Source organism: Neltuma alba, unplaced genomic scaffold (assembly GCF_004799145.2).
Source record: "Neltuma alba isolate B1F8T4 unplaced genomic scaffold, ASM479914v2 tig00007245_pilon, whole genome shotgun sequence".
In the NCBI taxonomy this organism is placed as follows: Eukaryota; Viridiplantae; Streptophyta; class Magnoliopsida; order Fabales; family Fabaceae; genus Neltuma; species Neltuma alba.
In genome coordinates this window covers 1-16,853 of record NW_021634723.1, presented here as the reverse complement: position 1 = coordinate 16,853, position 16,853 = coordinate 1, and the positions used below count along the sequence as shown (strand labels likewise).

Sequence of the window (16,853 nt, the reverse complement as noted above, 5' to 3'; positions counted from 1 at the left end):
TTCATCCACATAGATTGCTAGATTTAAATCGACCTGATTTTTACTGAATAGTTCGGTATTATAAGATTTTAAGAGTAAAGTTGGCTATACATGATTGATATTGATGATTTGTTTTTTTAAATTTTGATTAACAGAGCTTGTTTGCCATTGTATCATGTGATGCCAAACTGACTTTTTTGCGGTAAAAAAGCTACCTTGGCCTAATGTGTATGTTTGTGATGGAAAGCCACCTTGCCCTAACATGTAATGTTTGTGATGGCTTATGAGGCAATGAATTTCTGGACCAAAAGTCAAGTTGAAGTAAATTTTTCTTGCTTTTTTTTTTAATATTTGAATTTTTGAAACTTACATTTTAATATATCATCTAAACAAATTTCTATCAAACTAATTTTTCTAACAAAAGTCTATCTAAATATAAATAGTATTCTACAAATTAATTTTTAAGGTGGTAATATGGGCTAACCCTCGAGTTGCGGGTTGGCCCGTGACGGGTTAGGGTTATGCGGTGCAGGCTAAAAAAGTCTTGTGTAATAGCGAGTTGGCTAAACCCACCATGGTGAGTTGATGGGTTGGCTCGCCAACCCGCTTACTATTTTTTTTATCTTTTAAATATTTTTTATACAATATAAAAATATAATAAAATTTTTATCTTTTCTTTAAATACTTGATTAAAAACATAAAATAAATCAATGATATAGGTATTTTTTAAAATTTTTTAGATAGAATATATAATATAATAATATACATATAATGATTAATAAAATTTAAAAAATACAAAAAAATAAATGCAGGTTGGCGGGCTAACCTGCAGTGGGTTGTGGGTTAGGCGGTGCGGGTTGAAAAGCGTTGTTTACTAGCGGGTTGAGTTTTAACTAACCCTAACCTATTATTTTTGGTGGGTTGACGGGTTAGACCTGCGGGTTCAACCCATATTACTAGCTCTAATTTTTACTCTATTTTCAATTTATAAAAATTAATTAAAATATTTTTTATATGCATCTAGTATCTTAAAGTATATAGTAGTTTATTTAGTAACCTAAAATACTTTAAATGGTTTAAACATGTGGTTAATATAGATGACAAGAAGAATTAAAGCAACTTTTCTTTTGAAAATTACTAAATTAATAAGTAAGTCTAAAACCTAAATGCAAAAGTTAGACATATGCGACAATCAATAGATATTTCTAGAAACGAAAATGAAGTCCTTCAATAAATACTAAAAAAATAGGAATTAAGGCATTTCTTTTCTGTTAATAAATATAAGCTCTCTATTTGAAAGGTAAACAATACACGGTTTTTCATAGCCTCGATGAATTCCAGGACGTTAGTTGATATGTATAATGAAGGCTGTTCATTTCTGATGTGAAATTACCATTCTTCCTCATGCCTAAAAGTCGATGAAGCCCTATCTCTTCCATCGCAACTGAAAAAAAAAGAAGGAAAAATCTCAAAAAAAAACTGCTAAAATAAAAATATTATTAATATGGACTCATGATAATATTAGGACGGGTTTTTTTTATTTCTTAAGAGAATAAATTATATGTTTTATAAATAGTCGCATTTATTATAAATTTTATACTAATAATTTTTTTAAAAATATTTTTATATAAAAATAATTTATTTACTTGTTTATTTTTTTGAAAATTTTTGAAATATTTAGTAATACCAAATTTTGATTAGTGTCGGGCCACAAAGACACAAGAAGGTAAAATAATAATAAGAAATCATATATGGGAGTATTCCTTTAGAAATAGCGGAAGACGGAGCAGGGGAGAGAGAGAGGGAGGAAGAGAGAGATTTTGGTGGGAAAAGTATAAAACTTGAATCGAAAAGGAAGAATGGCGATAAAACAGCGAACGCCCGACGGAGAAACCTGTGGCTGAAGCCTGGCTTCAAACCCTAAACCTATTTTCATCTCCGAAATTGGGGTATAATCAATCTATGTCCTCTTGCCGATTCTCCCTCTTCTTTTTCATACCGGAATCCTTATCCATTTTCTTCCCTATATACTTTGCTTTATATCATTCTCCCCTCCTGTTATATCGTTTTCCCTTCTTTCTCTCATACAAATTTCATCCTTTCAATGTTACCTTTCCATTTGTTCAGAATCTTGAATGTTCGTTTTTGGGCTGAGGTAGAATCTGTCCAGATTCGGATAATCGGATTGGAAGGAAGACAATGAGGATCGAATTTCAATTTCAGATAATTTTTGCTCGTTGATTTCGGAACTGGAATTAATTAGCAAGATTTTCGTGGACTAGTCATCTTCAGACAAAAGTTTACGTTTCGGCAAACTCGGTGTGACCATGCATGTCTGAAGTTTTTTCTTGGTGCAACCACGGTGTTTAGGAATTGGGTTCTCGGTTTTTGAAATCGTATTCAGGTGAAATGGTCGGAGAAAGTGGCGGTGTTGGTACTGGGGATGACACAGGAGCATCGTCTCCGAAGAATAAAATCAAGTTCTTATGCAGCCATGGCGGTAAGATTCTTCCGAGACTCGGCGACGGTGTCCTGAAGTACGTCGGCGGCGAGACACGTGTCATTGGGGTGCCTCGTGACATCACTTTCTCAGGTATTCATCGTTGATCCTGTTCGTTTTCCTCGAAAAGCTCCTCGTCACAAATCATAATCGCCGTTGTCCCCCAATTGACTGTGATTACACAAGCGCTATGATCAATGCCTACTATTAATCAAAACATGCAAATATTAATTGGCATGAAAATCGTAGTGGTTTATTTGATATCTCATACTCGGCGATATAAATTGACATAATGGAGTGAAGATTGTTCGAGTTTTATATTCTAATTTTCTTTTCTTAACGCTGCTATTGTAACTACCTCCTCTCATTCTTAATATAAGGTTTCATTTATCTTTTATTTTGATCTAAATATAAGACCCTAATTCATGTTGTCTCTCACATTTATTCTTTTTTTTTTCTTTCAAAGTAGTCCTTATAATAATAGTAGTTATATTTGATTAGTAAGGATATCTGAGAAAATACAGTACCTATTCATAACAAATAACTAACTTTAGTTATTTTCTTAATTTAATTAAATTAATCAACTAACTCTTATGTTTAGGGTTGGAAGTAGTATAATTTAACATTAAACATCATTATTAAACAAATGGAGATTTGTACGTCTTATGCAGCTTTGGATTTGATCTTTTAACCAGATGATGTTGTTATTTTTGTTAGTGTTAACGATGAAACGGATTTATTAAAATTAGTATAACTTATAGCTTCGGCCATTAAAATTAAGTGCTCTTCATTGCTAAACAGTTATTATTTCGCTTTTATCTTGAACATTTATAACTTAAACCGACAATTTTAATCTTGAAAGTCAGTTTAATTTTAATAGTCTTCTTACAAGATTATGAACGTCTCAACAATGAAATCATTTACCATATTGACTCTACATTGTCATTTGTTAAAGATCTGAACTAAAAAACATCATTCTGTTGAGAGGAATACCACACCATTATTATACTAAAATCTGTTGACTGATTGGGCAGCATATAGTACTTGAAACGCAAATATCATCACTATTTCTGAGGTTAAAGAAATTAAACCTGAACTTATTAGGATGTAATTGATTATGCATTGTGTCTCAACATTTCAGAGTTTATGAAGAAAGTCACTGCTCTAACTGACAGTGACATGGTCCTCAAGTACCAGCTTGTCCCCGAAGATCTAGATGCCTTGGTCACAGTGAGATCAGATGCAGATCTCCAACACATGTTTGATGAGCATGATCGCCATGGAAATGGAGCTCCAATGCTTCGAGCTTTCCTGTTTCCTACCAAACCAATTGTACTAGAGAACCAATCACTTGTTTCTGAACCACATGCATCGGAGCAGCGTTATATCGATGCCATCAATGGCATCATCCACATCAACCACAGAGGAAAACTTTGTCCTATCAGAGTTGTCTCATCAGCTTGTTCTTCCCCCAAAAAACCAGATTCCCCAGATGGTCATTCTGTGGATCTAACCCCCGAATCGCCATTCTTTATCAGCAACCGGAAGTCATCGATGCAGAGAGTGCGAAGTTCTCCGAGCTTTAGCAGCCTCACCAACCTCCAAGGCAACCTCAGTAGTCCGAAGTATGAACACAGTTGTTATCACCATCACTACCAGCAACATCCTCATGGCCATCCCTTTGTTAGATTGTCATCAGATCCACAAGCAGGGTTTGGGTTTGGAAGGCCCCAACCAATTTTGTCCTTGACAAGGCAAGACAGTGGTAGGGGTAATGGCTTTAACCAGTATTACTCACCGACCAGAAGCAATGTTAACAAAGGGATTCCAGGTTTCCCCAAGAATGGAGGAGGACACCTTGATGAACCTTTTTCACTTTCTGGACATCTTAGGTTTGAGAGATCCAATAGTGCTCCTCGCGCTCCAAGTCCTATATGGGAATAGTGAAGTCTTAAAAGTTTCTGCAGGAAACTGGACTGTATTTCTATTTTGTACAGCACTTTATGTAAAGCTTTTATATGGTGTCGATATTCATTTGATTTTCCTTTCTTTATTTTTTTCCCCCTTTTTGGGTGAGGTTTCCAAAGGCAGAAGGTTGTACTTAAACTAATTCTTCTGTGTTACTCACATAAAACACTGCCATCGGCATGATTTTTTTTGCAGTATTGCAGTGTGTAAAGCGAAGGTTTTGTGATTTATTTCTTTTGTTATTTTTGTCCAAGTATGCATATTCAACATCTGTGGGTTTGAATTTCGAATTGTTTGCAGGTTCCTGGCGGAGGATTTTAAGTATATTATAGTCGGTAAGGAAGTGTATACCGGATGGAAACAAGTAGTGAAACTGGATTACTGGACGGGTCTCATTCTTATACAGCTGTGACTGGGAGAGATATGGTGGTGTGGTCAGGGATTTTGATGCAAATTGGGTGGTGGTTTTCAATGCAAATTCGAGACTTTCTCAAGGATTTTAGCAGGAGAATTATAATGAGATCCCATACAAGAAAAAAAAAATTACAAAACAAGTCTTAGAAATTGTTATGCTCTACTCCAAAACTTGTCATCACAGACTGTTTAGGTTATTATTAATTATACCAGATAAGAATTGAAATCTATGCTAAAGGAAACTCATTTCGTCAGTACTTTTTTTCTATTAGTTTTTTTTAATTTGATATTGATACGTTTTTTTTCCTTTTAATTAAATTTTCTAATTTCATCCTATTAGTGCGGTTAACGCCGAACAGATCGAAGTTAAAAAAGCCGCCAGTACTAGAGCAAAGCTGAATGATTTAGTCAAAGATAAAAAAGATGACGTAAAAGTATCAATTCAAACAAACTACAACTCCTGAAAAATATTAATTTTATGAATATCGGGACTAACTTCTTGCCCACTTTACACGGAGGTGGTACATGATGAAAATAAATCAATTTCAACTATATTCTGTTGTAATCTTACACGCCAATCCTCTATCTATTGAAACATATAGCGTTCCGACTGAAACTCCCTTACAATATTTTCAAATTTACAAGTGCAGACAAACTTATGGTGGAGATGTAAACTCCTAAAAATTTACTTTTATTAATTAATAAATAAATCAAAACTTTACAAAATTCACATACAAAAATACTAATCATAATCAAATCTATAAAATTAATGAGTTTAAAAACAATTTAACATGATTTTGTCGGTTAGGGGCAGAAGAACGCAAGTTTAACAAGAAGTTAACACTACTTTATAAAACGACAACATAATGGGTTTGACAACAATGATCCCTCGTACCCAAACGAGGCTAATTCCAGTTCAGCAAAATATTGAAACAGAGGAAGTAGAACCTCTCTCATGAAAGCAACTAATAAATAACGAACACAATGCGCCACAAATTAACGCGTCCTAGGCAAGATTTATTCAAATATAAATTATAAAACTACATCTTGAGCTGATATATTCTCCCACGACAGCTGATATAACACCTAACTTCCATAGCCTTTCATATTTACTACATTTCAAGTCTGGAAATGTGCATCCAAAAAATGCCGTTCATCATATTTATGGTTTTAGATGATTTCTTCCCCTACTACACAGGCTTCAATAACCATCTATAAAATCCCCGTGTAACCGTAATTAGAACATCCATCCACTCTTCATTGACAAAAAATCACTACTAATAAATCTTTTTTTAAAAAAAAAAAAAACTAGCAGATCATTTAGCGTTGGAAAAAGGAGCATCAGAAAATCTCTCAAGACTCATCTAAGAGTCGGTAAAGTCTGCATCAATCACATCCCCCTCGGGTCCTTTGCCTTTGGGCTCTGTGGGGCCAGACTCGCCACCGGGGGGTGAAGGACCTGCTCCTCCCGCAGCTCCTGGCTGGTTGTATAGGGATTGACCAAGCTGCATAACTTCTTGATTGAGGGCAGCCATGGCATCCTTGATGGCTTGGGTCGAACCGCCTGAGATTGCATCTTTAAGCTCCCCAAGTTTAGCTTCGACCTTCTCTTTCACAGGGCCAGGAACCTTGTCTCCCAGCTCCTTCAACTGCTTCTCAGTCTGGTAGACCACAGAATCTGCCTGGTTCTTTGTGTCAATGGCATCCCTCTTCTCTTTGTCCTCACTTGCAAACCTCTCTGCCTCCTTCACCATCCTATCTACCTGCAATTCATTTGCAATATCATTGTGAGCATCATTTAAGCTCCATTTCAAACATTAAATTACAGCGTGTTAAGAAATCCATGATTGTCATTTTCAGTTACCTCATCATTAGGCAAGGTGCTAGCACCCGTAATGGTAATGTCTTGTTTCTTTCCTGTTCCCTTGTCCACAGCAGTGACTGAGAGAATGCCGTTGGCATCAATGTCGAATTTCACCTCAATCTGAGGAACACCACGAGGAGCTGGAGGGATACCATCCAACCGGAAGCTACCAAGAGATTTGTTGTCCCTCACAAATTCTCTCTCACCCTGTAAGACATTGATCTCCACACTTGTTTGCCCATCAGCAGCTGTTGAGAAGACCTCTGACTTTGAGGTAGGAAGAGTAGTGTTTCGTGGGATAATTTTCGTCATGACACCACCTAGAGTTTCCAGACCCAATGACAATGGACTAACATCCAATAGCACAATGTCACTTACATCTCCAGCCAAAACACCAGCCTAAAATAAATACAAAGGTTAACAACATATTAGTCAATAAATATAATGCACTGTCAACAGAGCACTCAATTCTGACTTTGGTTCTCAAGGGAGAGTAACATTAGCCAATAAGTGTGACACCCGATTCAATCGCAACTTTAAGCTGGCTTATTTCCAGGCATCCTGCTTAACTGGTCGCTGACGGTCAATGAAGAGATTATATTCTTATGGACTACAACACTTTTAAAAAAAAAAAGGTGAAATGAATAATTACTGATTAGCAACCGAAGCAGCTAAAACCCACCTGAACTGCAGCTCCAAGAGCAACCACTTCATCAGGATTGACAGTGACATTTGGGTCCTTGCCAATCATCTTCTTCACAAGTTCTTGAACAGAAGGTATACGTGTTGAACCCCCCACCAATATCACCTCATCAATATCACTAATTGACAGTTTTGCATCCCTCAACGAATTTTCAACTGGTGTCCTGAGCCTGAAAGACAACTGACTCGAGAATTACACCTGATAGGTTCCTTTAGTCTTGAGGAAAGCCTCAATGAACGTGCAAAATTTTTCGGCCCAAAAACCAACTATATTTCTTTCCAAGTTACAAAAAAAAAAAAATCCAATTCCACGGGGGTAAACAGAAAAATGAATTCCACTGTTCCTTACCTATCAAGAAGATCAGAACATAATTCCTCGAATTTAGCCCTCGTAAGGGTAGTCTCAATATGCTTAGGTCCATCAGCTGTGGCAGTTATGAATGGCAAACTGAAAAAACACGCACAATCACCATCATTTGGATAAAACTTCACATTAACACGGCCATACAATACTCAGGTAAAGAATCCATACCTGATATTTGTTTGAGTCAATGATGACAGCTCCATTTTTGCTTTCTCAGCTGTCTCAGTGAGACGCTGAAGAGCCTGTTTGTCCTTCAAAAGATCTATGCCTTCATCTCTCTTGAAGTTTGAAGCCAGCCAATCAACAACTCTCTGCAGTGAAGATATAGAGATAGTAAAACAGTCAGTTCAGACAATCAAAGAACAGTCACATCCTACTAATGATGGGAAAAACAAGAAAAGAATCTTACTTTGTCGAAGTCATCACCACCCAAATGTGTATCTCCAGAGGTAGAAAGCACCTCAAACACTCCATCTCCGACCTCAAGAACTAATATGAAGGCAAATACACATAAGTCTATATGAAAAATGGATAAAATAATATTTATAACTCATAAAAGTAATCTTTCAAGACCGGGAAAGGCAAGTGGACACGCTCAAGGTACCTGAAACATCAAAAGTACCACCTCCAAGGTCAAATACCAAGATTGTTTCATTGTTCTTCTTTTCAAAACCATATGCCAAAGAAGCTGCAGTCGGCTCATTGATGATACGAAGAACTTCTAATCCAGCAATACGACCAGCATCCTTAGTTGCAGTCCTTTGGGAATCATTGAAGTACGCAGGCACTGTTACTACAGCTTTAGTCACTTTATCATTCAAAAACTTAGAAGCATCATCCACAAGCTTTCTCAAAACCTATATTAGAAGCAAAGAAATTATTATAACCCAGTTTATTCACAACAATCAAACTACCGAGTACGAACCACCGGGGGATAAAATTAACAGACCAGGCCGTTTAATCCCCACATGAAAGCTCGACAGGTCAGTATAACTAATCAAAAGTTTATAAAATTCAACCATTTGTGAAAATGAACCATCATGAAGCTTTACCATACAATAAGGTTTATACCTGAGCAGAGATTTCTTCGGCCGCGAACTGCTTGCCAATGGCGGGGCACTCAAGTTTCACATTTCCGTTGTCATCCCTCATCACTCTGTATGAGACTTGCTTTGACTCTTCGTCCACTTCGGACATCTTCCTACCGATGAACCTCTTCACCGAGAAGAAAGTGTTCTCAGGGTTTACCACAGCCTGGCGTTTCGCAATTTGACCCACAAGCCTGTCTCCATTCTTGGTGTATGCCACCACAGACGGCGTAGTTCTTTGACCCTCGGCGTTGGTTATAATTGTGGGCTTTCCACCCTCCATGGCAGCCACCGCTGAGTTAGTCGTCCCCAAATCAATACCCACCACTTTCTCATTCACAACTCTCACTGGCCCCACACTATATCTTCTCCTGGTATTGCTCTTTAGCTTCAAAAATGCAGAACGAGGGAACTCTAAATGAGATGAACTACCTACCCTCTGCCCCAAAAATACAGTTCTGGAATGAGAAGAATTTGGCTTCTTCAGTGAACCGGCAAATGATGGAGTACCAAGACCGTGCACTTGGGCACTAGAACAAGCCATAGTGATTGAATTCAAGTAGTATTTGAGCGAATTACAGAAACTTAATAGTTCACTACGCAAGAGATTGGTATATAAATTGGGACCAACGGTGAAGAGTTGCAGAGAGAAAGAGAGGGGATAAGGGAGGACGGCAAAACCCTAACCCGAGAAGAAGGAGAAGCGAAGGGATAGGGAAGAAGAAGATAGGATTTGGAAGGCTATTTTATGTGGTGACTGGCGGAATATTCTAGAATGATGTCCGAGTTACCGTCAGATTATTGGAGGCCCGAATATGTCTTGATTTATAGCCGTCGGATTGCAATATGTGGGCGGCGAAAAAACCAATACGGCTGAAAGAACGCGACTATGTGAAGAAAATTTTTTTTACTTTATAAAAAACATATGAGAAATTTTGCGATTGGATGGGGCTGTTGAGCTTATTTTATGAAAGAATTACAATAAAACCCTCAAAAAAATTTAATTATCTTAAAATCTATTATGAAAAATAAATAATTACAAGTTTTAGAGTAACAACGGTTTCATATTAGTCACTTGTCCTTATAAATTTTGGGTAATTAAATTTTTTCTATAAAACCTCTTGATAATGTCCCTTATTTCTAATTAATTAATTAATTAATGAGATAACATATCAAGAAGATTTATCAATTATCAATTATTAATCAATGATAAATTAAAAAAATAAAGGTTTTATTATATCAAATAATGTAAATAATTTGTTTTCTATTTTTTTCATTTAATTTTTCTTTGTTTGTTATATCACCACTTAATTTAATCATACCTTTTTTTAAAAAAACTATTCTGGGGATCTTATTCTGTTTTAAATGTTCGTTTTCTAATTTGATTTTTCTCTCTTAAAATATAAATAATAACCTTATTATTACACTACCTCCGATCTTAATTATAAGAACCAGTTGACGAATTTGAGGAGATTAAAGAAGTAAGTTGAGTTAGTTATTTGTCCTAAATAGGCATTGTCTTTTCTAAAATATCCTTACTAATCAAGTGTATTGACTAGAACTATCATTGTTAGAAGGGCTATTTTGAAAAGAAAAAATGTATAAATATAAGAGACAAAGTGGATTGGAATCTTATATTTAGAATCAGAATAAAAATCAAATAAGGTCTTATATTAAGAATCGGAGGTAGTACTTTTCATTTAGGTTATTGGAGGCCAAAATCTGTTTGGCATTATGGCTGTTTGATTGCAACAAGTGGCTCGCGGCTGTAAAAAAAAAAAAAATGTAACTCAATGAATGGGGTGTGACCATATGGAAGAAATCATGTATAGTAATATCCTTCTTTTTGAGTTTATAAGAAAGATACGTATAGCTCAATGAACTTAATCACTTTTCACTTCACATAAATGGTTGGGTTTTGTTGATAAAAAAACGAAAACTATATCCTCATTTTCCACTACTTATGATTTAGGATATTAATATTTAATATTTAATATTTCAGCTTTAATATATACTTGCAAAATGCAATAATGTTTTAAGAATTGAGTACGAAATGATTTTTAAAATTATAGTTACTCATAATTTGATCTTGTGATTAAAAATTATTATTATTATTATGCAAACATGCCTAATAATATTAACACATGGTGGTTCGGAGGGATGACCCGTGGGATGTTATAAAATGATCTTCGATTCACCATTAATTTATTGGAGGTCATAATTTGTGTTGATTTATGGCTTTCGGATTGCAACATATGGGTGGCAGATGATGAAAACTAATGCAGCTAGACAGATGCCACGGAGAAAATTCTATTTTTCAGGTTTTAATTTGTGTTCTTGTCTTTTACGTAATAAGACCATTGGTCATTAGACCATCCTTATTTAATTAATTTTAATTAAAAAAACACAAAAGAGAGATTTGAGAATAGTTCATAAATGCAGAAAGAGAATCTGAATAAAGATTAATTTAAAAAAATCTTATTTATTTAATGTATTTTTTAGTATGTAAGAATGAGTTGCAAGTAATCTATAATAAGAATGGGAAAGTAGTATAGTCAAATCTTTTTATTTCAGTTTAAGAAAAATATGTATAATTTAAAATGTAAGATATTTTGTGGATCATATGGCGTTGTTAATGTTGTTTCATTTAAATTATTACTTCTACTAATTAATACTTGAGATTAAATATTAAGGAAGTTGATTGTAATTAACAAATGATACATTTATAAACTTAGCATCAAAATATTAAATGATAAAAACAAAAATCAAATTTCAAGACTCAAAAGTGTATATTTGGCTAGGTTTCATTTCATAACTAGACTGTGCGATGCACAGGATGGTACATATTAAAATAACTGATATTGCTGAAAAACATTTTACTATATTCTTCCCCCCTTCAATCTATTGCAAAGAAAATTTATCTTTTGTTATTTACTCCCTCCAATTCAAAATATAATATAAACTTTATCCTTATATTTACCAAGAAATTAGTTAAAATCAGTTTAAAATAATAAATATGTAAGACATTTCCCCTTCCAAATATGCCATTACTAATAAAGAGAATAAGTAAAAGATGCAATAAATGATCAAAGAAGAAAAAGAATATGTAGGAGTAAAATCGGAAAAACTTATTAAATGTTTAGACAAAAGTAACGATTATCTTATAAAAAAAATTAAACCCTTCTAACAAAGTTTAGGTTATATTTTGAACCAAAAGGAGTATTTTTGAAAATATTATTTTTCTTATATATGAATTAGACAATAAAATATAAGATTGAAGCATTTAATGTTGACAATTTTACTACAATGCTGATTTCACATGAAAAGTGTATATTTGGTCAGGTTTCATTTCATAATGTATCTTTTTTAATTTTATAACTCTACTATCGTTAATTTCATTTAAAAAAGAAGAAAAAATCACAAAAAACCTTAAAAATTAAAAAAAAAAAAAGCATATAGGGACCTGTTCACAAAAATTGTTACTATTTGCTTATCAATTGTTGTCAAACCCCATCCTAATATTGTCATGAGTACCTATTTACAATCTTTTTTATTTTTAAGATCTTTTTTGTGCTTTTTCCCAAAAAAAAAAAACCGCGAAGCTGAACCAAAATTAAAGAAATGGGATATAGGAAATTATATACTAATATATTTCTGTTTCATTTTACGAGGAAGATATGTTACTTTAAAATATAAGATGTTTTGGTGATTACATGGAGTTGTTAAAGTTGTTTCATTTAAAATACTTCTATTAATTAATTAATAATTGAGATTAGATAATAAGAAGGTGCATTATAATTAACTAATAACAAATTTTAAAGTTTTATGATATCAAATAATATAAAATATAGTTAATTTTAATGATCTTCGTTAAATTATTCGAGGCTAGAAGCTATCTTGATTTCTGACGGCTGATAGAAGGGGCAAAAAAAGAGAAATCATATGGTACTCCTCCGGTCCTAAATGTAAGACCCTTATACACACTAGTATAAGGGTCTTACATTTAGGACCGGAGGAGTAATATGTAATATTTCTGTTTCAATTTATAAGGAATATAAGTATAGTTTAAAAAATATATTTTGCGGATTACATGAGTTGTTAAAGTTGTTTCATCTAACATACTTTAGGTAAAAGAAAATCTAACATACTTCTCCTGATTAATTAATAATTACTATCTCCGGTCCTAATTATAAGAGTTAGTTGATTAGTTTGACGAGATTAAAAAAAGTTAAGTTAGTTATTTATAATAAATAGGTATTGTCTTTTCTAAAATATCCTTACTAATTAAATGTGTTGGCTAGAACTATCATTGTTAGAAGGACTATCTTGAAAAAAATACATAAATATGAGAGACAAAATAGATTAGGCTTTTATATTTAGGATTAAAATAAAGTCAAATAAGATTTTATATTAAAGACTGGAGGTAGTAATAATTGCGATTAGATAGTAACAAGGTCTATTGTAATTAGTTAGCGATAGAAATTTAAAAAATAATGTTCTTATGATATCAAATAAAATAAATAATTTGTTTTATGGTGAATTAGTTAAAATTGCTTTATAATATAACTCAGAAATAATAATATTCTTTATTTAATTTGCTTTTTATATAATTTTTCCTTGTTTGTTTTATTCCCCGTAAAAATTAATTATATATATTTTTTCACAGCGAAACCTCATTCTCTTTTAATAATAAATCAATGCGCATTGCAAATAGACCGAACACCTGAATGATTCTCGTGGATATGACATTATTAATAAAAAATCATTTCATTTTTATACAAACCTCTAATTTATTCAAATAAATTTCACGTTTATAACGTTAAACAACATATTGCTAGTATTAAACTAAGATGAGCCCAGTATCTCAAAATATTTTTTAAAGTACATCCAATATTTTAAAATTCTAAAATTTCTTATAGGGCAATTTCAACTGTAAACTAATTTTTATAATGCAATTTCATCCAATCCTAACATAATTTTAACTTTGATTTTTAAAATATTAATTAGGCAAACCTTTAAACACAAATTAGGGAGAATTACAATGAGATCCGAAATAAGGAAAACAATTGAAAAACAAGTCCTAGAGATTGTAATTCTCACTATAGGACTTGTTATTATAGGTTATTGAGGTTGTTATTGGAACTTTTTTATAATTATTTTTCTTATGTGAAACTTGATTGTAATTTTCCTCAAAAATTATTCAGGTGGTATCATGGAGGAATGACAACCAGACACAACAACAATCTTCCACGTCGCTGTTATCTACCTCGCTCTCATTCTCGGCTTCATCCTTCTCTTTCTTCGCTTCCCGTAAGCCAATGAAGCCCAAGATCACCATGAGGGTTCCTCTTCCTACTCAGATGCCGCCTAATAATTGTTTTTTTCCTGTCAAAAGTTTGTCTAATCAGTATTATAGAAGTTAAGTTCAACTTCAGTTATGTTAGGCAGGATGGATTGCACCCAAAAAATTAGTTCAGCATTGAAGTTGCACCATAAAACTTTAGGACGTGCACTCAGGAAAACGGGTGTTGGGTGTATCTTACCCTTAGATTATTTAAAAGTTATTATTTACAAGTATTGTAGAATGAGTGACAGCTTTTATTATCTTAACGAACCACCTGATATTCATCCATACAAATCACATCTACGCATCTCCGCAGTGGAGGAATATATATTGCTGGCATTGTGGGTAAGCAAGCAATTAGATCTATCTCTAACATGAATGTTTATGATTAGCTTGATCTCCAGAGAGTTTCTCAATGACTTTGTCAATGGTGTTTTATTTGTTTGCAGCAGCTTGATTCTGCGGAAGGGCTTTCCAACCAATATCTTGGCGGTAGAAGCCTTGAGGCCAATGAATCTGCTCAAGAGCTCGGTAAGCTCGATCACGGGCCTGTTGGAGATCAATTCCTTTGGCAGTGACACCGAGCACACGACCACCGTTAGCGATAAATCTGCCCTCTAGATCATAGGCAGTTCCAGCATGAAAGATTTTAACCTGAGGATCAACGACATCAGCTTCTTCGAGGTTTTGAATCAGGGTTCCTTTCTCATAGGGTCCTGGATACCCCTTGCTTGCCATTACCACAACCATGGCAGATTCTGCAGACCAGTTCAATGATACCCCCTTCAGCTCTCCTCTGCTAGCTGCAAGCAGAACTCGTGCTAAATCAGACTCCAACCTCGCCATCAGAACCTGTTCAAAAGAAGCGGTCAAAGAAAACTCAGTTAACAAAATGACTTCATGAATGAAATCAATCATCTTTAAATAAAGTCTGAGGTTCAAGTTTTCTAAATTAAAAAAAAAAATCACACTAGAAAAACTATCTCTTTTTAGGAACCAACAATGCTCAAATCTAAGTTGGAATTACTAGATATCAGGTTGTTTTTACCCCTAATAAATGACTTCTTTATGATGGAGTAATGCCAAAAAAAGTGCCAAATGACTGTGCCTCTTGTATCACCTCATATAAGATCAAGCAAGATACCAATGAACTGAAGAACATTAGAAAAAACGAGTTTTGGAAGCATGTGATCAAGATGAAAACATGAGTATCAAAGGTGGACAGCGGTACCAATTTGTTAGAAACTACATGAGGAGTTTTATAGTTGTATAACATGAGCACGATGAACCATGAACACCCTAAATTATCAGTTAAGCATCCATGAAATTAGTTTGCCATGATTTGTAAATGGCCTGTATAGTATATATATTTCTAAGTGTTGAGATTGTGATAAAAAGAAAATGAATTTGCTGCAATCAAGTATGAGTTAACTAACCTGGCACTCTGGGTCGCCAAAGCGCACATTATATTCTATTAGCTTAGGCAAGCCAGACTTCTTTTCTATCATAAGCCCGGCATACAAAACCCCAACAAACTTGCAACCTTCTGCTGCCATTCCTTTCACAGTGGGCATAATAATAGAATCCATTACTATAGACTCAAGTTCTTTAGTTAGTATAGGGGCTGGAGAGTATGCGCCCATGCCACCAGTATTAGGTCCAGTGTCGCCATCACCGACTCGTTTATGGTCTTGAGCAGATTCCAATGGGATTGCATTTTCACCATCAACCAATGCAAAAAATGAAACCTCTTCTCCTTCTAGAAATTCCTCAATAATGACACGAGAACCGGCAGAACCAAAAGTACCCTTCACCATCATTAAATCAACAGCTTCATACGCTTCTTCCAGTGTCATGGCAACTGTAACTCCTTTTCCAGCAGCCAGTCCATCTGCTTTGACAACAACGGGTGCTCCTTGCTCTTGAATATATTGCTTTGCAGCAGAGGGGTCCGTAAATGTCTTGTACTGCATCAAGCCATTATTCAGCATTAGTTAAAAGTGACAAGTTTCTTCAACATGGCATACAACAACAACAACGAGTCTTATCCTACTAGATCGGTCAGCTACATAGATGGCACAACGCTATTGTGTTCTATCAATAACCAATTAGATAAATTGTTAATAAAAAGATCTCACTTAATAATTTCGTTGAATGTTCTCTTTGGTCTTACTCTACCCTTTTCAAAAGACTCCATACAACTTGATCTACCTCAATGGTGCATCTAATAGGATGTAAAACAAGGTTGAAAATATATCAAATAGGACAAGGGCTGAATGTCATGCATGTTTAGTCCAAAGAGAAAAAGTGCAGAAGAAGGACTAGTTATCAATCTAATTGATGAGATTCTGAATGACCACACAGACCTTGGCAGTTGGAATTTTATACTTGTCACACAAATACTTCATGAAATTCTTTGAACCTTCCAAAGCAGCAGCCTCAGAGGATGGGCCAAAAGTTGGGATTCCTGCCTTAACCAAATCGTTTACAAGACCCGAAACAAGGGGAGCTTCTGGGCCTAAACAATTAGTCCTACACCCCATTCACGACAGAATGAGACTACGGCTGCTCCATCTGAAACATCAAGGTCTGAGATAAAGTTGCACTCCCTGAATTGGAAATTCCTGCGT

The 16,853-nt window shown here is 34.5% G+C and overlaps 3 protein-coding genes across 3 annotated transcripts; 1 reads left to right on the top strand and 2 right to left on the bottom strand.

The window, feature by feature from the left end:
- Window positions 1-2,360: 2,360 nt before the first annotated feature.
- On the top strand, window positions 2,361-4,423 carry LOC114752126 (uncharacterized). The gene is made up of 2 exons (XM_028940847.1): window positions 2,361-2,572; window positions 3,621-4,423. The coding sequence occupies exons 1-2, from the start codon at window positions 2,389-2,391 to the stop codon at window positions 4,421-4,423; spliced, it is 987 nt and encodes a 328-aa protein (XP_028796680.1). The 5' UTR covers window positions 2,361-2,388.
- Window positions 4,424-5,857: 1,434 nt separating this feature from the next.
- LOC114752123 (stromal 70 kDa heat shock-related protein, chloroplastic) lies at window positions 5,858-9,582 on the bottom strand. Its single transcript, XM_028940842.1, has 8 exons — window positions 8,863-9,582; window positions 8,396-8,648; window positions 8,201-8,280; window positions 7,960-8,102; window positions 7,777-7,875; window positions 7,408-7,597; window positions 6,726-7,124; window positions 5,858-6,624 (listed from the first exon to the last, which is right to left on the bottom strand). The coding sequence occupies exons 1-8, from the start codon at window positions 9,421-9,423 to the stop codon at window positions 6,226-6,228; spliced, it is 2,124 nt and encodes a 707-aa protein (XP_028796675.1). The 5' UTR covers window positions 9,424-9,582; the 3' UTR covers window positions 5,858-6,225.
- Window positions 9,583-14,456: 4,874 nt separating this feature from the next.
- LOC114752122 (phosphoribosylamine--glycine ligase, chloroplastic-like) lies at window positions 14,457-16,848 on the bottom strand (the record flags this gene model as incomplete). Its single annotated transcript, XM_028940840.1, is given in 5 exon segments — window positions 14,457-15,075; window positions 15,660-16,190; window positions 16,590-16,744; window positions 16,747-16,821; window positions 16,824-16,848. Coding segments are annotated over 5 exon segments (1,203 nt in total), but the record flags the coding sequence as incomplete, so codon positions are not given.
- Window positions 16,849-16,853: the final 5 nt, after the last annotated feature.